Consider the following 27,255-nt stretch of genomic DNA (forward strand, 5'->3'; position numbering starts at 1 on the left):
GGCCTGAAGTAATCAAACACGGGCGTGTCCCTGTCGAGCCCAAGTTGAGTCTAATTTGAAAAAGGCTAATTTTGAGGGCTTCTAGGCATTCCAAAGCCTATAAATACACCTTAGAGGAGGAAGAAAAGGGAGACAGAGAAGGGGGAGTAAGGAATTACGCCAAGGAAGCCTACTGATCCATCTCAAAAGCCGGATTCATCATCAAGACTGAAGATCTCTCCTCAATTTCCTTTCAGGAGTTTTGGGTTTTCTTTATGTTTTGTATTCTTTATTCTTTTGAGATGTTTTCTTATTTAGTTATGAACTAAAACCCTTAAATACCTAAGACGAATCTTGTTATTATTTTCTGAATCGTATGATAAATATTTAACTTGTTCTTAATTCTTGTTTTGATATCCCAAGATATTGATTCAAGACATACTCTTATTCAGAGGAGAAATAGACCCTGTCTAAGAATACATTTGTCATAATTAAGAGGAGTTGATTGTCGCCTAGACATAGGGTGATAAGATTTTGCCGGATTAGGGTGAAACCTAATAACGGGATCCATAGTTCGAGTTAATGCAACTCTAGAGTGTTAATTAGAGAAAAGTCTCGGTTATTCAATCTAGGGATTAGACGTTATTAGTCTTGAATAGGGATAATAACATAACTTAGGGATCTCTACGGAACAAGTTGAATGAATAAATCGTCCGATTCGGAGCCAGAATAACAAGCAAAATCTAGGTGGATTTTTCCTTAGGTATTGTCTTAAGTCAATCGATTTTTCCCAAAAGCAATTCCCCAATTCTTTTATTTGTGCGTTCTTAGTTTAGATAATTAGTTAATTAAAACAAAACCTCTTTATGCTTAAGCTAGATAATAAAAAGACAGTCTATACTAGTACTTTTAGTTCCTTTGGGTTCGACAATCCGGTCTTGCTAAAACTATACTATTGTTCGATAGGTACACTTGCCTCCATCGCAATAATAGTTAGTTCAAGAATGAGTAATTATAAATATTTAAAACCTATCACGAAATAACGCGATAAGTTTTTGGCGCCATTGCCGGGGAACTAAGATATTAGGAACGCTCAATTTTTATTACTGTAGCCATTTATTTTTCTTGCAATTTAATTTAATTTTATTATTATTTATTAACCTACTCTTTCTTTCTCTTGGCAGGTTTTTATAGTTTATACTAGAAGAAACCCGTCGGGACCATTACTTTTTGACAAAGAAATCGATCGTACAGTTCGTAGAAACTAAAGAGAAATAAGGCGCGGCTTAAGATACAAAGAGAACAAGCAATAAGACGATACTCAACCCCCAACCAAAGAGATGTCTGAAAACCAAGGCAATCAGCTACCTCCTGCAATTGCGGTTAATCAAAATCCTGTTCCATGCACTATGTATGATTATGCTAAACCTTCTTTAACAAGAACTGAATCAGACATAGTTAGACCTGCCGTAGCTACAAATACTTTTGAATTAAAACCTAACACTATTCAAATGATACAGCAATTTGTTTAGTTTGATGGTTTGCAAGATGAGGATCCCAACGCTCATTTAGCCAACTTCTTAGAACTATGCGATACATTTAAAATTAATGGCGTTTCTAATGATGCCATACATCTTTGGTTGTTTCCCTTTTCATTGAGGAACAAAGCTAAACAGTGGTTGAACTCGTTACCACGAGGGTCAATTACTACTTTGGAACAAATGACCAAAACGGCTAAATTACGTAATGATATCTCTTCTTTTGTGCATATGGATTTAGAAACACTCTACGATGCATGGGAGAGATATAAGGACCTTTTGAGAAGATGCCCCCACCATGGGTTACTGCTTTGGCTCCAAGTTCAAAATTCCACAATGGTCTGAATCCTTTGACTAGGCAAATGGTTGACGCAGCGGCGAGTGGAACCATCAACAATAAAACACCGAAAGATGCCTATGAGTTTATAGAGCAGATGTCACTAAATAACTATCAGTGGCAAGTCATGAGGACAAAGCCAACGAAAACAACTGGTGTTTATAACGTCGATTTGGTCACCATGCTGTCAAATCAGGTAGAACTCTTGAATAAAAAGATTGATGGTTTTCTTAGTTCTTCACAGGTTCACCCAGTAATGCAGTGCGAAGCAAGTAGCGGTGGAACAAACCATTCGGAATACAACCTTATGGCCACAGCATGGATATTGAGCAATTAAACTACATGGGTAATAATCCTTGACCTCAAAACAATCCATATAGTAACACTTATAATGCAGGTTAGAGGAACCACCCCAATTTCTCGTGGGGCGGTCAAGGAAATCAAAGACCACAACATCCTCCGAGCTACCAAAAACCACCCTACCAATAGGAAAAGAAGCCAAACCTTGAAGAGATGCTCTCAAAGTTTATATCAGTGTCAGAAACCCGTTTTTAGAACACCAAGACAGCACTTAAAAATCAACAAGCGTCAATCCAAAGCCTCAAAACTCAGATAGGCCAGCTTTCCAAACTAATTTCCAAACGACCACAAGGTAGTTTGCCAAGTAATACCGAACCTAACCCAAGAGAACAACTCAACGCAATTAATATTCAAGATGACGAAGGAGTCGTTGAGCCTGAACCAGAACCGAGGCAAGAAACTGTGGTAAGCAAAGGTCAAGCTGAGGTAGATCAAAATACAAACAAACCAGTGATGGTTGAATATAAACCTCGTGTGTCATACCCCAACGTGACAAGGAAAGACCGCTCGGATGAACAATTTGGTAAATTCCTTAAACTCTTAAAAAAATTACATATTAACTTACCGTTTATTGAAGCTATATCGTAGATGCCAAACGCAATGAAATTTTTAAAGGAGCTTTTAGCAAATAAGCGGAAGTTGGAAGAGGCATCGCATGTGGAGCTGAACACATTTTGCTCAACCATTCTCCAAAATAAACTACCCAACAAACTAAAAGACCCAAGGAGCTTTACTATTCCTTGCTTAATTAGTAGTTTAGATGTTAATCGTTTATTAGATGATCTAGGGGCTAGTATCAACGTCATGCCTTAGAAAATGTTTAAGCAACTAGGTCTCGGGAAACCCAAATAGATTAGGATGAGCATTCAATTAGCAGATAAAACTATAAGATTCCCTAGAGGTATTATTGAAGATGTGCTAGTTAAAATCGATAAATTTATATTTCCCGTTGACTTTATTGTTCTAGACATAGAAGAGGATAGCAACACTCCCTTAGTTCTAGGAAGGCCCTTTTTAGTAACTGCTAAAACCATCATTGATGTTGGCACAGGTGAACTCACACTCCGGGTGGGAGACGAAACAATCACCCTTCAAGCTTGCAATTCTGGCAACATATCAGGAATTGAAGGTGATCATTTCAACCATTCTACTAAAACTAACAATATGGTGCAACCTACTTTGCAAAAAATGAATCTGAAGGAAGCACACGAGTCGTTCTCAAGAAATAGTAGAGGACCTGTTCATGAAGATCGAAGACTACAAATCTAGGAACTCGATGAATGGCGGATGCACAAACTAAGAACACCCGACAAACTGAAACTTTGCCAAAACGAGCCCGATACCTCTCCAAATCAACTTAAGGTTGGTGATAAGATCTTATTAGATACCGCAGATCCCCACATTGTCACTACCACACCAAATGACGAAATCCCTCTTACGGTACTCAGTATTTTTCCATTCGGTACGGTAGAGGTGAGTCATCCCAAGTTCGGCATTTTGATGAGTCATCCCTATTTTGATGAGATTGATAGCAGGAATGAAGAGTATAAACTTCTCAAACCACCATGACCATTCACTGGAGAGGTAAGTCAAGCTTAGACTATAAATAAAAGCTTCTCAGGAGGCAACCCCAGCACTAACAATATTAATTTCTTTAAATTTTGGTATTTAACTCCTAACTTACTAATAAAAATCTTGAATACAGGTGTTTCCATAGAGACACGGCCAATCACACGGGCGTGGTTAAGGTCGTGTGAAAACAGGGCAAAAGATTTCCCCAACACGGGCTACAATTAAATGCTACGGCCGTGTGATATGGCTGTAGTCGAGCCTACCAAAACAACACAGGCGTGCAACACGCTCGTGTGGAAGAACCGTGGGTGAACCTATTAAAACAGCACGGGCGTTCGACACGCCCGTGTGGAACACCAGTAGTCGAACCTATTAAATTAACACGGGCGTGGGGCTTGCACACACGGGCGTGGGAGAAGCGAACGGAGCTAGACATGGCTGTGCGACACGACTGTGTGAACCCATATGCCCAAGGAACACGGGTGTGTACTAAATGTCAAACGCGTCCAAATTTGAAATTCGTGAATCACACGGGCTGAAATTGGGGGACACGGGCGTGTGCCCTTGCCTTGTGGCCCAAAATCTATAAATACCTTGCACTATTCACTTTCTTCCCCATTCAAAAACCCTTACCCTAGCCGCTGCAACTCCACACGGCCTCCCTTCCACACCCGTGCACCGCTTCCTACTTCATTTTTGATGCTCAATCCCTCTTCCTTAGCGTTCGTTTACTCCTTTCACTTCTATTTTACTTATTTCTAATGCTTATTATCAACATAAACTTTATATCTTTTAAACTATTTTTCATTTTTCTATCATTTAATTTGCATTCTTAGGTTAGTTATCATACATTTTGTGTTAAATCAAGTTAGTAAGAACACTTCATACCCATGACATTACTATGTTTATTCTCCTGCTATTACCATGGCAATGTATATCATTTAATTTGCATTCCTAAGTTAGTTATCATACATTCCGTGTTAAATTGAGATTAGGAAAACCTCATACCCATTACATTTCTATTCTCATTCTTATCGTTATTGTGGTTGAGTTTGCTTCATATTAATAGTATTGGCTGAAATAGTTAGTTCCAAATCTATGCATTTTATTTTTTTTGAATTCGTTTACTTATTATTATTATTATTTATATTACAACCTTTTGATGTCGTCTTCACGAGGAAAGAAAACCGCCGTACCTGCCTCAAAGAAGAGGAAGGGAGCGTCCTCTTTCGCGGGTCCCACCGCAAAAATTCTTCACCCTCTCCTACAGTTCCCCCGAGGGCCTCAGGAAGAATTGTTCCAAATACTTCGAGCCCAACCTTTAATTGTGGGTCGCTGCATCGACTGGACTGCTGTAAAACAGGCTCAGTTGGCTGATTCGATTTGAGCCCTCCTAACCACCGACCCTTGAGAGCTAGTCTTTGGGATTATCGAGCCAACATACCTTGAGCTCACGATGGAACTATGCTCAACATTCCATCTTCAGACCGTAATGGCGAACTATGATGATCCCGGTAGGGTTCAATTTCGCCTAGGCGGATTAATTCGCCAACTAAGTGTTTCAGAGTTTGGTGCTACACTAGGCTTATATACGGAGGAGTTCAAGGAGGAGAATGAACTACATGCTCTCAGTCGCCACATACATTTCTCTCCCTCAAAGTGCTAGCACATTTTGGCCCCTAGCACGGCTTCTTACAATCCTAGCCGTTCCAAGGCATCAGTTTTCCCACCATCCCTGAGGTATTTACACGGTAATTTAGCTCACACGATTACAGGGAGGTGAGAGAGCACTGGGGTAGTCAACACCCACGACGTTTACTTCTTATGGTGCATGTCGCAAGGGCACGTCATCGACCTTGCCTATTTCATCACCCTTGCAATTCAGCACCAGACGAAGCGGCATCGGAAGGGGGTCATCTCTATTGGCCCTTACGTGACTCGACTGACGCGACACTTCAGGCTCCTTAACACCGCGGCCCAAGAATCATCACTCACCCTCATCGGCCAGATGTCTCTACAAGGCATCTCGAGCAAGCTTAGCATGAGGATGATCGAGAGGCACCGAGGAACCTACCCTCCCCAATATCGTCTCGCCCAATCTACCGAGGAGGAGGCCTACGAGGACATTCCTGATGATGTCCCCCCATAGCACGAGGGCCCACCAACTCAGCCACCACCACCCTCTCGTACAGTTCATGTGATGGCTTCATATGCTGACATCTGAGCCCTCACCCGATTCGAGCAGCAATTTTTTCAACGATTTGACAACATTGATGGTACTCTACAGCAGATTTGTCAGCACCTCCACATCTCATCGCCAGCCCCACCTCGCTAACCATCCAGCGATGAAGATGTTTAAAAAATATTTATTTATTATTTTATGTTTTTAATTTTTATTGAAACTACTTTTTATTTTTATTAGATTTTAGAAATTTTATTTTTAATTATTAATTTCGGTTATTTCTTTTTGAGTAATTATTCTTCCTAATCTCCCCTAAAAAGTTCCTGATTTTATCACAGTTATATAGAGCCCTTAAGCTCATCGTCACATAGGAACTAAAACTCCACCGAGAAAGGTTCTCCACGATTGCCATGTCCTGATCGACCACGACCATAGCTACCACTAGATATAATATTCTTTTGGCGCAGGACTTATGGACTAATGAACTTCTACCGCCGCCAGAGTATCCTCCTCCACTCTCAAACCGATTACTCTCCAAACCTATAGTTCGAGGAATTCATCATGCAGGAAGTTTCACTTCTCTCCCTATCTTATTTTTATTCTATAATACCTATCTTTGTACATTGAGGGCAATGTACATCTTAAGTGTGGGGGGCATTCATGTCATTATCAGAAAAATCCCTGAATGGTTACCTTATTCTCTTAAAAAGCTCTCATATCATATTTAGGATAAATTTTAATTGATTTATGATTTTGATTGATACATCTTGAATTAAAACATAGGGATTTATGCATTGATTGTTTAAACTTTAAGACATTAGAGAATCAAGCATGATAAGTTGATTTTTAAGAATTTAAAATTATAGGTTGTTTCCCCAAGTCTAGGTATTACTTTGAATTGGAATTCACGAGTCTAAACATCAAAAACCCATAATTTTTGTGAGATTTTTGAGCCTTTTGAGCATCTATTAATCCTTTCATGCTCACTTTTATTATTGTTTTGAGTGCGTCAGTATTGAACTGTTATTCTAGAACTTGCTTAATTATGCATGTCGAGACCACACCATTTGATTTGATATATCAAAATGATTAAGGCACTTAGGATTAACCCACTCATGCACTACAGGAAAATAGAGCTTTAGTGGCGTTTTTAGCGGCGTTTTATCAAAAAACGCCGTAAAAATTGTAAAACTCATAGCAATAGCGGCGTTTTACTAAAAACGCCACTAAAAACAGAGCAATAGCGGCGTTTTAGTAAAAACGCCGCGAAAAACAGAGCATTAGCGGCACTTTTGGCAAAACGCCACTAAAAACCAGAGAATTAGCGGCGCTTTTGGCAAAACGCCGCTAAAAACCAGAGAATTAGCGGCGCTTTTGGCAAAACGCCGCTAAAAACCAGAGCATTAGCGGTGCTTTTGGCAAAACGCCGCTAAAAGTCATATAACCCCTAAATCTATAGCCCTTAAAACAATAATTATTAAAATTTATGGTTATACAATATATTAAATATTTTCTTATATAATCATAAAAGAGATAGTACTGAATTTAAAATATCGAATTAATTATCATTATAGTTTATGGTTTATGGTTTAAGATATATGGTTTAGGGTTTAAGGTTTATAAGTTAACTATGGTTTAAGATATATGGTTTAGGGTTTAAGGTTTAGGAGTTAACTAGTGTTTGAAGGTTTATGATGAATTATGGGTTTAGGGATTATGATTTAGGGTTCAGGGGTTAGGGTTGGAGTTTAAGGTGTAAGGGTTTGTGGTTAAGGGTTAAGGGTTTAGAGTTTAGTGTTTATGGGATAGGGGTTAAAAGGTTTAGGGTTTAGATTGATTAGTATTTTTTAATTTATATATTAAATGATTTCTTATGTAATTGTAAAAGAGATAATCTTAATTTGAATATATTAAACTTATGATTATAGTTTAAATTATTTAAGAGATAATAGATATACTTTATATATATATTAAATGGTTTAAGATTTAATCTAAAAATATTTTGATATATTAAAAATAATTCAATTCAAATTAATTCATCTACACTTAATTTGATTAGTTTTAGTCCCTGTATTTTTCAAATCGATCAAATTTATCTTTTGTACTTTTCAAAATTTAAAATTTTAGTAATGATCACTCAAATGATAGCAATTATATATGTTTGGTTAAATTCTGCTATTAGTCTTGATATTGTGCGTAAAGTTGTAGGTTGAGTTCATGTTATCCAATTAGATCATTCTTGGTCCCTATACTTTTCGACTTTTGAAATTTTAATTTTGACACAAATGACAACCATTAAATCCGTAACTGACTTTTTGTGAATAATATGTTTGTTACATTAGATTTTAGAAATAGCAAAACTTAATGAGTTTAATAGCTACCATTTAATTAATACTACAATTTCAAAATTTCAAAACTACAATGACTAAAAATAATAAAATTAAAGTAAAATGACTAAATCCACAATTTACATATAATTCAATGACTAATAGAAAAATAATAATAATTAAAAATATTTAACTTGTTTATATTTAAAAAATTAATAAATATCAAATGAAAATAACATGTATATATTTATAAAAAAAATTAAAATAATATCATTAGGTTTAAGTAAATTTACGTTAAGTATTTATAAATTTAATTGGAAATTTAACTTAAACGGGGGTCGTTTTCCATTTACATTTTTCGCCAAAACCCTAGCATTTGCCTCAACACATTTTTATCGCCTCAGACTCTCTGTTTTTACTTAGTTTCTGATTCTTCACTTTCATTACTTCAAACTCTCGCAGTGATGAGACCTCCAAGAGGTAAGTAACCAACGTCTCTTACGTTTCCTATCATTTTTAGTTACAGACTCTCGTTATGGCATTCCTAATAGTTTAATCATGTTTCAGGCCGTGGTGGTGGTGGGTTTAGGGGCAGAGGTGATGGTGGAAGAGGGAGAGGAAGAGGAGGTGGTGATAGGGGTGGTAGTGCCATGAAATCCCGCGGCGGTGGCTGTTGTCTGAGCAAAGAACGCAGGAGATACTTTGTATCATTCAACCTTCTTTGGTTTCTGAACAAAATCGACAAAATATTATTGCTTACTTTCAGAGGCTAATCAAAGGTTACTATGGGATTGAGGTAAACTTAATTTTCCTTCAAATTTTTAGCCCTGGGTTGTAAAATGGTCTCATTTCTGTGTGTTGGTGTTCCTTGTATAACTGGACAAATTCTAGAAATTGTTTGCTTTGTCAAATGCCTTTTTAGGAGTGAAGACTTTTATGTGAACGTTACACCTAGGGAAATTCAATTCCAAAGTTTTCCACATTGAAGCATAATAAACTAGCCTCTGAAATTGGTGCCTTCATAAAAGATTGCTCTGTCAAATGCCCTTGTAGGAACATCTTCACAGGTATCCGTTTCAATTTTTCTGTCCCAAAATACACAGATATCGCCGTCAACTTCACAGGTAACTCTTTCACACATTTCATCGAATAGGTCATGCTCTATTCCGATCTTTGTCTTCAATTCATCTTTCTTTCTCAATCTGTGCTTCTTATTCTCCACTTGGATTATCCTTTATTCGCACACAGATGGCATGTTTAAAGGCATTTATAACGGCAAGCAACATCACGTTTCTGATATTGCTACTGTTCTGAGTCGAGCTTGGAACGCTGGCGTCGATCGAATTATCGTCAGTTACCCCATCTTTCATATTCTCTTTGCATTTTACTATGTTTGGTTATTGAATTATTGTAATAGTTCAGTTCCATTGGAAGCTTAGAGTTTTAGTGAGCTCGTGGACTCTTAATAAATTTGAGTTCATTTCTTTATGAAATTATTGAGATGGTATTTTAATTTTCTGAACCCCGAATGAAAGTATTTTCTCTGAAGCGGCTGGAAATAATTTCGACTTGTACAAAAGAATAATGAGTTTCAATTTTTTATGTTGATGGAAATGTATAATTCATGGTAATAGATTTGTTGTGCAGGTTACGGGTGGTTCCCTTGAGGAGTCAAAGGAAGCTCTTGCTATTGCAGAAACTGATGGTCTATTTATAGTGCTTTATTTGTTGCAACGTCTGCCTTTTATTTTGCTTTAGAATGTGTTTTGCTCATTGTCGAAGGTTTGATATTCATTACAGGGAGGCTTTTCTGCACAGTTGGAGTGCACCCAACTAGATGCAAGGTTAGTCTTATTTCTAGAAACGTTGTCTTTGGTCCTTTTGTTTTTGGATTACATGTTTAACTGTGTGGTTTGTCAGCAAAATTTGTCAACATGGCTTCATATATTTTATTTAGGAGTTTGAAGAGAGTGGGGGTCCTAAAAAACATTTTCAAGCTCTTTTGGCATTGGCTAAGGAGGGAATTCAAAAAGGGAAGGTGTGTTTTCCTTATTGGTCATTGAACTTTAAATTTAGCGACATTTTAGATTTTGCATTCTCATTCTGGCCTGTTGATGTGAGATGTGAACACTTGTGGGAATTTATACATTCAGATGTTTGAATTTCAGCTGTTAGCTGCTTTCTGTGCAGAATTGTTGTTTAGACAATTGAAAGATCTTAGAACATACTAGTGCTCTGTTTTCCCTTCTTTCTTTGCATATGTACTTTCTTCATACCTTCTCGTTCATTTAATTGTTTCCCTAGCATGTATGTAGGATTTCTGTTGGAGGAAAAATAATAACGCAATTTATGTTATTAATTGCTAGGATAAAGTAGTTTTCTTTTAATCAGTTTATATAGGTCCAAAAAGATCTAGTAACCTATTGCATATCTACATTTTATCAGGATTGTAATCTTAGTCTTACTATAGTTAGATACTATGAATTTTGCCTTAACTTAGGTGGTTGCAATTGGTGAATGTGGATTGGATTATGACAGGCTTCACTTTTGCCCACCAGAAGTTCAAAAGAAGTAAGTGGCTGCCATGAGAAAGGATTATGCTCCTTCTCTTATTTTATATTTGTTTGTTTTCTTCTGTATAATTAAACATTTCTAACTTTTCTTTGCCAAAACTAGGTATTTTGAGAAGCAGTTTGAATTAGCATATGCCACAAAGCTGCCCATGTTTCTGCATATGCGTGCAGCTGCAGAAGATTTCTGTGAAATTATGGAACGAAATATTAACAAGTTAGATTTCTGAATCTTTCCTACACTAGTGAAAATCTCTTCATTTTTGTGCCTGCTAGCACTGTAAACCATCTTTGTTCTTGAATATGAAAAGAATATTAGTTAATTGGTTTATAGTTAACGTGTAAATGCTGAAGTCTGCTGTTTTTTTTTTGTTTTTTTTTTCACTTTGAAAGGTTCACTGGTGGGGTTACTCATTCATTTACCGGTAGTGCTGAAGACCGTGATAAGCTTCTCTCATTTCATAACATGTATATAGGTGAGAATGCAACTTATACACGCCATCTTCACCAAACAGGTCTTGTTGCTATGCATGCAGTGATATGGCATCTGCTGGCTACCTTGTATCTTCCAACTATTGTCTTTTTATTCAGGCGATAGCTTTGAGCACACTTACATTTCTTCACTCAGTCAAACAAGTTGATTGAAATGATATTTCCTTCTTGTTTGAAGTCATTCATTGCTATAGATATATTGGGCTCCTGTAAACCTAGCGAGTCTTTTAGCTTTGGTTATTTTACAGGTGTAAATGGATGCTCTCTGAAGATGGCTGAAAATCTTGATGTTGTGAGGGGCATACCTGTTGAAAGAATGATGATTGAGACTGATTCTCCATATTGTGAAATCAAGAGTACTCATGCTGGGATTAATTTTGTGAAATCCTTATGGCCTTCTAAGAAGAAAGAGAAGTATGACAAAGAGTGTCTTGTTAAAGGGCGTAATGAACCTTGTTTAGTGCTGTGAGTGAAACTGCTTTTTCCAGTGTAGCAGAATAACTAATAATTTTTTTCTTAACTTAAAAATTTTTACTGAAAATATATTATTCAGGAAACTTTTTTGAAAATATATATATGTGTACTTTTGCATGAGTTATATATATGTATATACATTTTTCAAATATTTAACACAATGTTTTTGCAGTGTTAAAGCAACAATTGAGAGGTACAAAAAGGCTTCTGATTCCTCCAATACTGGGTCAGTTGCTGAAGTTAATGCTCAGGTATTAACTCACTTAATCTTCATTGTTTTCTTTTAGCGAGTCCCTTTAATTTCAATTTGCATTCAAATAAGTCCTTAATTTTAACATTTCTCTAGAGAAGCTGTGAACCTTTAATATAAATAGTTCTTTGCTTGACTAGCTTTTTACTACCTGGTTTTGTTAACTCCTTGGTTTACTTAATAAAATTTCTTTGGTAATGCCATGCGGATGTAAATCTCAGTTCTATCAGCAAGAAGCTGAGAAACTCCGAAATCAAATCCGGAATTTGCAGAATACAAACAGGTTACTTCCTCATGGCTTTAATTCATTTTCATCATATATAATTTTATTTCAAAACCCTTGTTGTTTGACAGAGCTATATGCATATATATATATGTTTGCAGGCACATGCTGGGGGAGTCCGTAGGGGGATTGCCTATGAAAGAGCTTAAGAGCTTGGAGAGTCGTTTAGAAAAAGGAATTAGCAGAATCCGTTCCAAAAAGGTATCTCATAATAATTTATGTAATTAAAAAGAGTCCCTTTAAGATGATTAATAATTATTATTATTATTGCTACTGACAAATTTTCCTTCTCCTTTAATTTATTCCCCTCTAAACTCTACCAGAATGAGCTGTTGTTTGCTGAAATAGAGTATATGCAGAAAAAGGTAAGTATCTTTTTCTGTTCTTGTTGCTCTTCACATCGCTATTTAATCCAAAACTGATATTTTGTGTTTTCACAATTCCTAGCTGCTGCTAGTTTTCACTCTCACGCCTAATATTTCTTATGCTTCTCAACACTCAATATCTATTTCTCACTTATACTTCTTTTTTCTTTGCTCACTTATACACACTACACATCTAAACGTGTATGTATATAGGCTATATAAAACGACTTAGAGGCTTAACCTTGCTGCCATACTTTCAGCAAGCTACCACCTTGCTTAGGTTCTTGCCACATTGTTTCTATCATGCATTGTCAATTTAAAACCATTTATAACTTTCCACCTAGCAAGCCAACTTATCAACTTATCTCTATGATTAGCCGACCTTGAAGTGGATTTGACTTTTAACACTTCCCCTCAAATCCAGCTTTTTCATTATATGTTTTTCTTTTAAGTTTGTGGAATATGTTTGTCTTCAGTGAATTTGTAAAAATATCATTTAATTAATCTTTCATCTTGCACTTGACTAGCTGAACGTTTTTATTCTTCACCTTTTCCCAAATAAAATGTTATTTTATATTAATATGCTTGTTTCGGCTGTAAAACACTAGATTCTTTGTAAGAGATAATGTAGATTTGTTGTCAACATAAATTGTAATTGAATCTTTTTGTGTAAGAGATAATTCATTCAAAATATTCTTTAACCAAATTGTTTGACAAGCACCTATATATTCTACTTTAAATGTTGAGAGTGCTATTGTTTGTTTTTCCTTTGATGACCTTGAAAATGTTGCAAAGCCAATATGGAATAAATATCTAAAAGTGCTTTTGCGATCATCCAAGTCTACCATAATCACTATCTGAGTAAATTACTTTGATATCAAAGTAATTTACAATAAATTGGTTATATTATCATGATTTTAACATTCTTGTTTTAATCATACAGTTTATATTAATTTTAGGTATTATTTTGATTAACTTTAGTTTGTTTTATGATTTTTAAATATTATTTGATAAAATTCTAAAATATTTTTCATAAATATTTCCAAAAAAAAAAAAGAAAAGTTTTTCAATTAAACCCTCTTTTGTATCTAAGAAAGCTGCAACAACAACTAATTAATATTTATTTTCTTTTAATGCTGCTTGTTCCTGAATTTTCCAGGAAAAAGGAAGAAAAATCATTAAACTGTTGTATTTTTTAAAAAATATCTGACTTGCTGACTGCAGCAGTAATATAATTATTGCTAACACAATCTCAGAAAATTTTTCCTTATTAAGAGGTAGAGTTAATCCATAAATTAAATTCGAAATTGAAGTTAACTAAAAATTATATGCTATTAAGAGGTAGAGTTAATCCACATAAGTCATATGCGGTTGGGCACTTGGCAACAACTTCTGTTTGTGCTATTATACTGATATTAAATTTTCTGCTGCATCTTTGTCGTTGTTCCCGTGCAGTTAAATGGTATTTATTGCATATTAGTATATGTACGTAAGCAGCAAATATACCTTAAAATCATCTTGAGCTCATTTCGGTTATTTTGGAATTTGATTTCAGGTTAAAATAGTGAAATGCACTGTGAATGACATACCGGTGGACATCTCTTTCAATCAAACGGCTGGTCTATCTGCACTTTGCTTTCTGGAGAAGGTATCATCTAATCATATCCAACATTGATATGTTTAGAATCCGTTTCCATTCCAAACATTGTGGATGTGGTAATCATAATTCATATAATTCACTTGATGCAAAAGATGATTCAAAAGTATAATTCTAAATGGTACATTGTTTCATTTTCTGGCATTAAATTCTAAATGGGCATATAATTCACTTGATGCAAAAGATGATTCAAAAGTATAATTCTAAGGAGCTTAAATACTGTAAATTCTGCATGTAATGAGGTATATCATTAATGTTGTTGATGCATGTAAATACTGTAAATTCTGCATGTAAATGGGCATATAATTCACTTGATGCAAAAGATGATTCAAAAGTATAATTCTAAATGGTACTTTTGTCGAAACAAATTCTAATTCTTGCATATATGATTAATAACATGATTAATAACATGATTAATGGTTCTTCAAATTTTCCAAATGTGTCTTCAAAGTGCTCGAAAATGTCATATTAATGTTGTCCATATATGATTTGAATGCTGGAAATTTACAGCATTTAATTCCCTGCTTGAAGTTGATTAAACCATGCTGTAAATGCAAACATTTATATGCTGTTCACATGCTAAATTAACCATTAGTGAGCTTAAAATTGATCTATTTGAATGTGTTAAATTCATTGTTCAATGCGATGTTATTTCTGCTAATGTATTGAGTATATTAAGTTGTGCAATTTGATGTTATATGTGGCGTTAATATTGACTTGTTAATTGCATATTTTATTATTAATTTGATGTTATATGTGTCATTCATTAACTTTTTTTTCTTTTTTCTCAGGTTTGAGTTTTTGGTGGATGCATAGTTCAGGATTAGCTGAATTCATGCATAGTGACTTGTTTAAGCTAACTGATTATCTTAAAGTGTGCATTCTATCATTATTTTGTTCTATTTGTATTTTGTTATATTTCTGGTGTAGTATGATAAGTGCGGTATTTTGTTTGGCGGGATATATTTATATCATAGATTATTATTCTTTTCAATATTTTGATAATGAATTTTAGTTTTTTTTATATTTTTCAGGACTTTTACAATATTTTATAATATTTTATTTTTTTTAATTTTTATGACCTTTAGCGGCGTTTGCTGGAAAAGCGCCGCTAAAGGTCCTGACCTTTAGCAGTGTTTGTTGGAAAAGCGTTGCTAATGGTATTGACCTTTAGTGGCGTTTTCGAGAAAAGTGCCGCTAAAGGTTCCGACTTTTAGCGGCGTCATCTATAGTAGCGTTTTTTGCGGCGCTTACAAAAACGTCGCGAATGGTTTTAGTGGCGCTTAAAAGTGCCGCTAAAGGCCTAAAAAAATGCCGCTAAAAGTCAATTTTACTGTAGTGATGCCATGAAAAGCCTACCTCCACAATTAACCCTTAGTAAACCCATTTGAGCCTAACAAGCCATTCCTTGTATTAACCTCAATATTAACCTTTAACCCATTATTGTTGAAATCCCCTAAATTAATCCCTATTTTTTTTGAGATTTAAGTTAAATGGATTGCTTAGCTATGTTTTGTTCTTAATATTTAGTCTATATTATTTTAACTTGTTCTTAAAAAAAGAAAAAAACATGTATACACATTAGTAGTTATCTTCTGTTTGTAAGCTTCAAAAGTTAAATTCCATAGTCTGAGAAGAAGCTCTGTTGTACGCAAGTAATGATTAACTCTTTTTCTAGTTAGGTAATTTTTCAATTCAATATCGATTCTAACCCTTTCTTTCAGCTTGTGACCACACCCCCTAACCAAGTCTCATTACAACCCTCTAAAGACCTTTTGATTGATGTATCATCCTAAATTATAGTGGTGGAGATTTGATTTTCATGCAAGCGTATGGTAATGACTTTTCATTATTGAATGTTGAGTGCTTCATTTATTGTCCTTAAAAACCTCGAGTGATTTGAGTGAATCTTTAGTGAGGATGTAAAACTCTGTGATATTCTGAATCAAAGGTAATTACTTAGATGAGGGGAGACGCCTATGTTTGCATGAATAAAATGCACAACTTAGAATGTTTGGAACTTTTATGTTCTTTTAGTTGAATTCTCAATGTATGATTACTTATGGATTAATGTGAGATATTATTGATAGAAATTATAAGTTGAGAAGAATTTATTTTGATTATGAGTTGAGAATTTTGCTTGAGGACAAGCAAATGCTTGAGTGTAGGGGTATTTGATAAACCGTAAGTTATACATATTTTTACCCCATGTTTAATGCATTTTAGGATGATTTCTCATTAGAATTGGTGAACTCGATGCTCCTACTGCTTTAATTTCATGTTTTATATTGAGGAGAGCATAGGAAAGAAAAAGGAACGAGAAACGGGCTAAAAATGGAGAAAATGGATCAAAGTACGAAATCAACACGGCCTGGACCTCTTCACACGGGTAGACCACACAGTTGTGTCAATTTGGCAGGCTCGAGCATGGCCTGAAGTAATCGAACACGGGCGTGTGCCACGGGCGTGTCCCTGCCGAGCCCAAGTTGAGTCCAATTTGGAAAAGGCTAATTTTGAGGGCTTCTAGGCATTCCAAAGCCTATAAATACACCCTAGAGGAGGAAGAAAAGGGAGACGAAGAAGGAGGAGTAAGGAATTACGCCAAGGAATCCGATTGATCCATCTCAAAAGCTAGATTCATCATCAAGACTGAAGATCTCTCCTCAATTTCCTTTCAGGAGTTTTGGGTTTTCTTTATGTTTTGTATTCTTTAATCTTCTGAGATGTTTTCTTATTTAGTTATGAACTAAAACCCCTAAATACCTAAGGGGAATGAAACCTAAGACGAATCTTGTTATTATTTTCTGAATCGTATGATAAATATTTAACTTATTCTTAATTATGTGTTCTTAATTCTTGTTTTGATATCCCAGGATACTGATTTAAGAAATGCTCTTATTCAGAGGAGGAATAGACCCTGTCTAAGAGTACATTTGTCATAATTAAGCAGAGTTGATTGCGCGCCTAGACATAAGGTGACAAGATTTTGTCGGATTAGGGTGAAACCTAATAAGGGGATCTATAGATCAAGTTAATGCAACCCTATAGTGTTAATTAGAGACAAGTCTCGGTTATTAAATCTAGGGATTAGACGTTATTAGTCTTGAATAGGGATAATAACATAACTTAGGGATCTCTACGGAACAAGTTGAATGAATAAATCGTCCGATTCGGAGCCAGAATAACAAGTAAAGTCTAGGTGGATTTTTCCTTAGGTATTGTCTTAAGTCAATCAATTTTTCCCAAAAGCAATTCCCTAATTCTTTTCTCTGTGTATTCTTAGTTTAGATAATTAGTTAATTAAAACAAAACCTCTTTATTCTTAGGCTAGATAAAAAAAAGACAGTCATTACTAGTACTTTTAGTTCCTTTGGGTTCGACAATCCGGTCTTGCTAAAGCTATGCTATTGTTTGATAGGTACACTTGCCTACCTCGCAATAATAGTTAGTTTAAGAACGAGTAATTATAAATATTTAAAACCTATGACGAAATAACGCGATCAATTATCAAAGAAGGAGCGAATTGATTCATGCGAAGGCAATAATGATGGAGCAAAAGATGAGTCCAGAACGGAAGGATCTGCAAATAAATAAAAGGGAGGGATCTTGACTTTACTTTATTTTTGTTCTTAAACTATTTTTAAGATTAAGTTTAATTAGGAATTTTTTATTTTTACATAATAAAACAAGAGAGGAAAATCACTAATGTGAGCAAGTCACAAAGTATAAAGTGTGGTAATAAATATATACATGTCTAGGATTGGATTTAGAAAGAGATTGATACTTAAGCAGTCAAAATGACTCATCTCCTCTTTTCTAAAATCCTACCTAATGTATAGTATCTATTCACTTTAAGCAATGAGGACATCGTTCATTTTAAGTTGGGGCAACCGAAAAATTGAATTATTTCCACTCAGAATAAAATTTTCTTTTAATTAGGGTTAGGATATTTTTTGTTCAAAAATTTGAATTTTGTTAAGTGTGCTCAATTTGAGTATGAATACAGTTCTATTATTTCAATAAATTATTATGTTAGCTTAATAATGACTTGAATATATTTTTAATAAAGCATGCAAATTTGTACCATAAAATTTTTAGTTCTTTAGAAAAGTAAGGTATGCATGAAAGTTTAAGTCTTTAGAATTGATTTAGAAGTTTCTTCAGGCGAAATCCTAGGGAGCATTTAAAGTTGGAAATGATTTAGGCAACTATTGTTTGGACCGTTTGAGCCTTTCAAGCCCTCCATGGTAAAATTTTATCCTTTGAAACACAACTTTGAGACTATATGACCTAATTTTATTTTGACCCTTGCAATGATTAGCCATTACTTTTCGCTTAATGATCTTAAAATTGTCCCAAACACTAGACTCAGTAATATTCAAAATGTACTTCGAAAATAAGTTTGGGGGATTGGAAAAGAAGTATCAATTGCTCGAGAATTGCAGTACACAAAGTAAGTGCTCGTGTTAGCTAAAAAAAAAGAAGAAGAAGAAGAAAAAAAGAGAGGGCACATGTATTTGAATGAGATGTATAAAAGAGCATATGAAAGTCAAGTTGATGTATCGAAGGTAAAAATTTTGAAGGTTCGAATGACGCTAAGTCTAGGGTTTTTAAACCAAAATTTATCTTTCACCTACCCCTAGCCTAGCCACGTTACAACATTGATAAAGACCTATTGATTCAAATTCCTAATGCTACGTAAATTAGTGGAGAGAAATTGCTACGATCAACATATGAAGACATAAGTTAAGCTTAATGATTGTAGCTTAGTCTTGAATAAAGGAATAAAAATCAAATTGGTAAGGGTTAACATGCCTTTTTTACAAAAGCATTTAGTCTAAATTTTGCTATTATAATAAGTTGTTGAATTTAATTTGAACAATATGTATATTTAAGTAGCATAACTATCAAATTTCTTGTCTATGAGCATAAGTATTTTAAATTCATAATTTTGGGAAAAATGTTGTTCTGAAGGAATTTTTCAAGGATGTCTTCGAGAAATTCTTTTCAAAATTTGTGCATTACTTGGGACGAGCAATGAATTAAGTTTAGGGGCGTGGAAACACAAAAATTTATATAGTTTTTCTTACCCAATCTTACTTAAATTCATGCAAATTCGGTTAAATTCTTGTTGAAAAATAATTAAATATTATAAAATAATTAAATTGTGTTAAAAATATGAACATGGTGAATTTAGTTAATTTTATACTTAATTTTGATTAATTTTGGCTATTTTCGACCGATTCGCGCAAAGGGCGAAAATTGGCTCGACTGACACTACTGAAAGCACAAAACCGAGAAGCAATTTGAAGTATCGAGGCACATGAATTTCCAGCCTAAGACGGTCTAGAAAATGTGTATTAATTCATAATTTAATTAATTTTAATTTATTCCCCATTTAATTTGGGTTAAATACATTATTTTTAATTAATTATGGAGAAAGGGTCCAGTTGAATTGCATTTAAAAATTTTAAGTAATAGATTCACTGGTCGAACCATATTGAATGAATCGAACCAGCCACTAATTGGGCAGCCCAGAACCGTCCATATGCTGACCCAAATCAGCATTTTTAGCTGATTAAATATTCTTTCAAAAAGGGCCTCGAAAGACTTTTAATTTGCATTCAAACCCCACCTTTAATTGTGGCTTTGTAGATTTGCACCAAGCCATTTTTAGCAAAGTTGAAAGTCTCAACTCTTGCCAAGTAGATGGCCAGCCATAGGGGGGCTCTTTCGCTGCTGGAATTTGCTATTTTTAGCAGCAAAAATCAGCTATAAAAGCCACCCTTTTCTGATCATTCAAACCATCCCTCATTCCACAACATTCTCTCATTCTCTCTTCTTCTCTCTCATTTTTCTCTCACTTTTTCCATCCTATTTCCCTTATTTTTCAAGTGCCAATTTCTTCTCTTGGGAAAGAGTCTCTCATCAGACATTTTGGAGTAGCAATTAGGTGTTCATAAGCCACCTTGATAGCCGAGGGCAACAAAGAACGAAGAACGGAGCAACTAGTCAAGCCACGGAGAAACACTGGATTTGCTTCTTGTTCCCTATCTCTTTAATTTTTGTTGTTGTTTTGACGAACATGTTTATGAATATTTATGCTATTGAAATGGTTATTTTAATCAATTTAGCTTAAAATTAAGTTTGTGTTGGGTTGATTATATTCTGCCTACTTGAATTGTTAAAATGATGTTTATGCTGTTATAGGCCTCAGTAAATTTCTTGGTTAAGTAAAATCATGCCTAAGTTATTTTTGCAATATAATTGTTAAATAACTAATGAATAATTATTTAAACGGATTGAAATTATAATTAATTGACACAATACTTAATCAATGCATGTTTATTCTTCTAAGGTAGCTGGAGGTTAAATTAGCAATGTATCTACCGATATTATTGCCTTGCATAACTTGCAAGATTATTGTGATTAAACTGTTTCAAGTAGGGATGCCTTGTTACCTCACATAGTCTTTTATATGCTTATTAGATTTAATTAATCGTTTGAATTGACATAGGGATATGCAAGAGATTAGTTCAATTTAATGAGTATGTATGTGCAATAACATGTTTGATTATTAGAATCTATTTAGTTGATTGAATTGACATTGAGATATGTCAAGAGATGAATGGATTTTTGTATGTGAGTATGTTCAGAAGTTAGCCAATTACCGAGTTGCTGTGAATTTATTCATAATAATGTAAACATGAGTTTATTTATTCTAAGTTAAAGGAATATAATTAATCCAACATAAGTATGTTACCTTGATTAAATCTTATTTGAAATCGTGCATTAGAACTCCTTTGTTTTATTTTAATTATTTACTTAGTTTTTTAAATAGTTTTTGACCATCTTTTAAAACCAAATTATTTTTACCTCACCAAAGTGTTTTACAATTAATTTCATAAATAATTCTTTTTACAGTCCCTGTGGGTACGATAACTCGACATTACTTGGCACTTTATTACTTGTTGCGATTGTGTACACTTGCACATTTTTCCATCGTTCCACCTATCCATGAACACCTTAACCCTGAACTGGTCTAGATAGTGAGGTTGAGAGATAACTAGTTCTTTCTGACTCGTTATTTTAGTGTAAGATCCGAAGATCTTGCTGGGATATCGACTAGTCGATTGAACAAGAAAACCTGAAGCAACAATTGGTTATGATTACTGAAGCAAGCTAATCACCCATGCCCAGATTTGATATATTTTATTATTTGATTTCTTGTGCTTATTTATTACTTTTATTATTATTATTATTAGTATAGATAATCAAAATCTTTCTTTTTATTCATTATAATATAATCTATTTAATGTACTAATTAGATCTAGTTATGTTTGGGTTAGAATTAATTTAGTGCTTGTCTTCCTTGGTTACGATCCTCAGAGTACTCATCTACTCCATTGTAACTATATTACAACTTGACCTGCGTACTTGCTGATATCGCCTTTTTCATATTTTTTGTGCAGGATTTCTACTCTGGACGTGGGTACATGATCTGCTATAATTTGGTGTAGCAAATTAAACTAGTTTTCGCATTTGAGGAGCTTGAATACAAGAACATTTGTTATGTGTTAATCAAGTTTTCATAATTTCATTTACATTCAATAAAAAATTTAATTCGTGTCTTTTATTTACCTTAGGGGTTGAATAGGGCCTAAGGGTGAGCTAATATATTTTGTGAGTGTGCATGAGACCATAAGAAGACATGCTAACTCGACACTAGTCACTGTGTTGCAACACAGAGAGTTTGATGTCCCAACATAGGGAGCAGAATAGAAGAATTCCAAGACTGCCTTCAGTGTCGCGACACGATCTGAGGATGTCGCGACACAACCCTGAAGATACCTTGAATGTAAGCATACTGCCCTTGATGTCGCGACATAGGCACTAGGGTGTTTTGGTCTTGTACAGGAAGCACTTACGAGCTAAGGCATTTTGGTCTGCACAATCAAGTGTTTAACATGGGAACATCAGCTGAACTAGGGTTAAGGACGACGACAACCCTAAATCTATAAATAGTCCCATTTAACACTTGTTATAGAGAGCCTTTCATATTATTAGTTTCTTTTGTACAATTTAGTTTTCAGTTTATTTTTCTTTCTTTTAGGGTTTAGACTTATTTTCAGTTCTTTTCATTCGTGTTCATTGGAGAACTTGATTTGTAGACACAAGAAAACGGTTGAGGATTTCAGCACTTCATATATCAAATACAAACAAGATTCTCTAAACTCTACTCTTGTTTTATTCTTTATGTATATATCCAATATGAAGTTTATGGTATTTATTGATTCCATGACGAACTAATCATTCTATAGGGGATTAATGAGTGGAGGTATGATATATTAACTATTTTATAAGGTTACTCAATGGATCAACTATTTGGGAAAGGAATAACCAAGACCCTAGGCTTGACAACCCTAAGAAGTCATCTAGGTGGGAATTAACCCAAAATTGGTATGGCCTATCCGTGAACACCTTCACCCTAAGCCGGTCTGGACTGTGAGGTCAAAAAATAAGTAGTTCTTATCGACTCATTATTTTAGTAGAAGATAAGAAGATCCTACTGAAATAGAGACTATTTGATTTATGATGAACCTGAAGTGACAATTGATGGGGATCGCCGAAACGAGTTAATAACCCATACTCAGATTTGATTAATTCTAGTTTTCAATCTCTTGTTTATTATTATTATTATTATTATTTTACTATTATAAAAATCCCAAAAAACCCTTTTATTTATGTTACCGTACTATAACTAATTTAAAGTACTAATTAGATCTATTAACGTGTAGGTTATAATTAATTTAGTACTAGCCTCCATTGGGTACGATCCTTGGAATGCTTACTAAGTGTTTCATTGTAAACAAACTATATTACAACCCGACCCGTATACTTGCGGCAACTACCTCAAATTCCATATATTTTGTAATAGTATTCACACTTCGAACTTTAATATGTCTGGAGACAGTCAAGTTGTTGGCACTGATTCTAGGGAGGCAATGTCATTCATTTAATTTTATTTTTTTTTGCATATTAATAGAATAATTAGGAATTTTTTAGATTATAGCTATGGTTTTATTTTCTTATTTTTTGCTAATCTTTTATCTTTTGGTTTAGTGTATGACTCGTAGTAGGGGAACACCTATAGAGCCAATCATAGATTTAGAATGAATAATCTTTAGAAACTGTCAACAGCAACAGCAGTAGTAGCCACAGCCAAAGCAAAATCAACTACCTATTGAAGGTAATTTACCATCATTTGAGAATCCACAGTTTGACGAAGCTAACAATAACAATCTAAACTGCCCATCACCACCACCACAATTACCTGTAAATAATCTCAAGGTGTAATGAAAGGACTTTGAAGGAGTATGTGCCACTGAATCTGGATATGGTTCAAGGGAGTATAACGAGGCCAACCATCACGACCAATAATTTTAAGATCAAGCCAGCTATGATCTAGATGATTCAAAATAATTTGCGGTTTTAAGGAACGATGACAGAAGATCCAAGTCAAGGTCTAAAATAGTTCATCCAGCTTTGTGATACCTTCAAATACAGTGGGGTCATTGGTGACGCTATTCTTCTTCGGTTGTTTCCCTTTTCATTAATTGATAATGTCTTTCCTTGATTAGATTCGTAGGCACCATGATTAGTCACGACATGGGACGAACTCGAAAGGGAAATTCCTACAAAAGTTCTTCCTCATTAGTAAGACGGTCCAACTAAGAACGGAAATTTCTATGTTTAAACAATTAGAAGGAGAAATTTTTCATGAAGCATGGTAGTATTTTAAAAAGTTGATTCAGAAATGCCTACACCACAGATTGCCTGAGTGGTTACAACTACAAATTTTCAACAATGGATTGGATGTGCACTCAAGGTTAGGATTGGACGGAGCAGCAAGAGGTGTTTTAATGAACCGAATGTACGAGGGTACGTACAAATTAATAGAAAATATGGCAATGAACTCCTACCAGTGGCCAACTGAACGACACACATATGGCCAAAGACCATCTACGGTAAAGGCTGTCCAGAAGGATGAAAAATATCAATAGTTAATAGATAGAATCAACTAAATAGAATCTAAAAAGAATGCACCACCTATATATAGAGGAGACAAATTGCTCTTCCACTATATTAACAATCCCACTGAGGATATGAATTACATCGAGAATAGGGGTAAAAATCTTTATTCAAATACTTACAATCTTGGATGGAGAGATCATCTAAACCTAAGATGGGGAGGAAATCAAGGAGGAGATAATACTTTAAATTAGGTTAAAAATACTAACTATCAACCTTGGAAAAGGGCCAACCCAAATGATCATACTGTATGTGGTCAATGTTTGGATCAAATTGAAGGGGAAATGTAATCAATGAGGACAGAAGTAAAGTAGGTGCAGTCTGAATGCACCAATTTAGCAAAAACATTGACTAAGTTTGAAAATCAGATAAGCCAATTGAAGAGCATGATGGGTGATATAAAAAGACAAATTGGCACAGGTATCCCTAGTAACATCGAAGATAATCCTTGGAGAGAAAAGAAGGGGCATGTGAAAGCAATCGTGCTTCGATCAGGTAAAGTACTGAATAACCCAAAGAACCTTACTAGGAGGAACCTAAGGGGAGTACAAGTGATATTAATAAAGGAACCTTAGAGGCTGGTGACGAACCAAAACTAGAAAAAGTAGTTGCACTGGTAGTTGAATTGGAGAAAGAGACAATTAAAGACCCTGCCATTGTAAAGATATTGTTCCTTTCAAGGTTGGAAGCTGATGATCAACCGAAACTAGAGGAAGTAGTTGCACCGGTAGTTGAATTAGAGAAAGAGACAATCAAAGATGTTGTCATTATAAAGATATTATTTCGTTTAAGGTTAGAAGAGATAAAAACGGGATGAAGACGAGTTTGTAAGGTTTTTAAACTTGTTCAAAACATTCAATGTGAACATACCTTTAATTAAACTAATTGAGAAAGTTCCTGAGTATGCGTAGGAGAACAAATTAACATGAGTGCTTCCTGTAGTGCTATTATTTCTAGACAGTTCCCCAAAAGATGAAAGACCTGGGAAGCTTTACAATTCCCATAGAGATAAGGAGCATTCAATTCAATAGAGCCCTATGAGACTTAGGATTTAGAATCAATTTAATGCCTCGATCAATATGTAAGAACTTGGGTTAGGGGACCTCAAGAATGCACAAATTACACTACAATTGGCTAACAAATATTCAATACATCTGAAAGGAATACTAGAAGATGTGTTAGTCAAAGTGCGCAACTTTATCGTTTCGATAGACTTTGTAGTTTTAGACTTTGAAGAGGACCGTGAGACACCCATTTTATTAGGCAGGCATTTTTTAGCTACATCAAGCTCCACCATTAATCTGGAGAGAAATCAATTAACTATGAAGAGCAATGACAAAACAAAAATTTTTAAATGTGGTCACCAACAAAGTGAGAAAATAAAAGGGACTAGGGGAGAATTGTAATGAATTATCTGCTTTTAACCCTAATAATCACGAATCAAAGGACGTACTTCCTACAATCAATGCAGGTCAAAAGAATAGGTTCTGAGAAAGAGATAAATGAAAGAAGGTGGAGTGACACGACGGGTGATGGACTAACACTGAAAGAACCAAAAAAAGTCCTTATATGCATTAATGATGCTATTGGATGAATTCAATAGTAAAACTTGATAATTTAAATTGATATTTAATTATTTGTAAATTATTTTATATTTAATTAACTGTTTAGTCTAGATTTTAGTTTTTATGAAATTTATGTTTTATAGGAACTGTTACACTTTAGAAATTGGAAGTTTAGGCAAAAATAAGGCCAATGTCGCAACACTGCAATCCTGTGTCGCAACACCAAGGCTAAAATCGTTGGAATTAAGAAAACCAATTCGATGCTGCGACATAAACTCTATGTGTTGGGACACCAAATATAGTTTACCCAAAGTTCCAAATTGTGTCACGACATCGAACCTTGATGTTGCGACAATGGCTAACTGTTGGGGATGTTTTGCAAGGTTGGCCCGACCCAACTGTACACACCAGCCAAAAACACCTTATTAATCCAATTTTAACCCTAAAAAAACCTTATTTAAAACCCAAAAACATATTAAACCACCACCTAAACCAATATTAACACTTTAAACACCTTAAAACCTCTTAATTTTCATAAACCCTAAAACTCCTTTCTTACTTTTTCTTACTAGTTTACTATAAAATTTCTTCTATTCATCTCTATTTGATATAGAAACAAATGGGAAGAACTAAAAGGAGCGACCACAAATGAATATTACAAGGAATCCAACGCATTATTTTCCAAGATTAAGGGCTTCTAACTCCTATTTTTATTGTTTCATTGGAAAATTTTCCTGTTAGTTCATTAATTATTGAACTTGAACAATATTAAAAATGCCTAAAAGTGAGAAGAACCAATGAACCGAAACCATCGACGGTTCTAAAACCCTCTAATTTACTGAATCTAAATTTTGAAAAATCTTTTTAGAACTTTAGGGAAAAATATTTATCCAAGAAAGGGGATTTGAACCATTGATGGTTCTCTGCCAGGAGATAAGACCTTTAGTTAGATATCAAAGATGGGAACATTTTTGAACAATCCCAAAGGACTTTGTCATGGTCCCTGTAGTTCTAGAATTTTATGCATCTTTACGGAACCAAGAGTCTAGGAAAGCTGGAGGTCATACATGGGAAACGATACCTGTGCGGGGGAAAGATGTATGAATTACCCCTCGGGTTATTTGTGAAATTTATAATGCTTCATTTTATGTAAAATATTTTACAGAAGAAATTTATTTTAAATATTTTCGAGATATAAGCAACATTATAAAC

General features: G+C 34.6%; 1 protein-coding gene and 2 non-coding genes across 5 annotated transcripts; 1 reads left to right on the forward strand and 2 right to left on the reverse strand.

The window, feature by feature from the left end:
• Positions 1–1,715: 1,715 nt before the first annotated feature.
• On the reverse strand, positions 1,716–1,822 carry LOC121213406 (small nucleolar RNA R71). Its single transcript, XR_005908788.1, has one exon. It is a non-coding gene; the product is annotated as a small nucleolar RNA R71 (small nucleolar RNA).
• A 6,808-nt stretch (positions 1,823–8,630) lies between these two features.
• On the forward strand, positions 8,631–15,380 carry LOC107932404 (putative deoxyribonuclease TATDN1). Of its 3 annotated transcripts, XM_016864380.2 has the most exons (17): positions 8,631–8,775; positions 8,863–9,091; positions 9,349–9,419; positions 9,544–9,644; positions 9,943–10,000; positions 10,096–10,139; positions 10,253–10,333; positions 10,796–10,866; positions 10,972–11,082; positions 11,259–11,341; positions 11,606–11,822; positions 12,004–12,082; positions 12,303–12,364; positions 12,466–12,565; positions 12,688–12,729; positions 14,285–14,377; positions 15,178–15,380. In XM_016864380.2, the coding sequence occupies exons 2-17, from the start codon at positions 9,081–9,083 to the stop codon at positions 15,181–15,183; spliced, it is 1,230 nt and encodes a 409-aa protein (XP_016719869.1). In that variant the 5' UTR covers positions 8,631–8,775; positions 8,863–9,080; the 3' UTR covers positions 15,184–15,380. The 3 variants fall into 3 exon arrangements, 2 of the variants coding, with proteins under 2 accessions (XP_016719869.1, XP_016719870.1); XM_016864381.2 differs by lacking the exon at positions 10,253–10,333; XR_005907466.1 differs by lacking the exons at positions 12,303–12,364; positions 15,178–15,380 and having other exon boundaries at positions 8,632–8,775; positions 14,285–14,334.
• An 8,734-nt stretch (positions 15,381–24,114) lies between these two features.
• On the reverse strand, positions 24,115–24,221 carry LOC121213295 (small nucleolar RNA R71). The gene has a single exon (XR_005908678.1). It is a non-coding gene; the product is annotated as a small nucleolar RNA R71 (small nucleolar RNA).
• Positions 24,222–27,255: the final 3,034 nt, after the last annotated feature.

The sequence above is a fragment of the Gossypium hirsutum genome, chromosome A13, assembly GCF_007990345.1.
Source record: "Gossypium hirsutum isolate 1008001.06 chromosome A13, Gossypium_hirsutum_v2.1, whole genome shotgun sequence".
Taxonomy (NCBI): domain Eukaryota; kingdom Viridiplantae; phylum Streptophyta; class Magnoliopsida; order Malvales; family Malvaceae; genus Gossypium; species Gossypium hirsutum.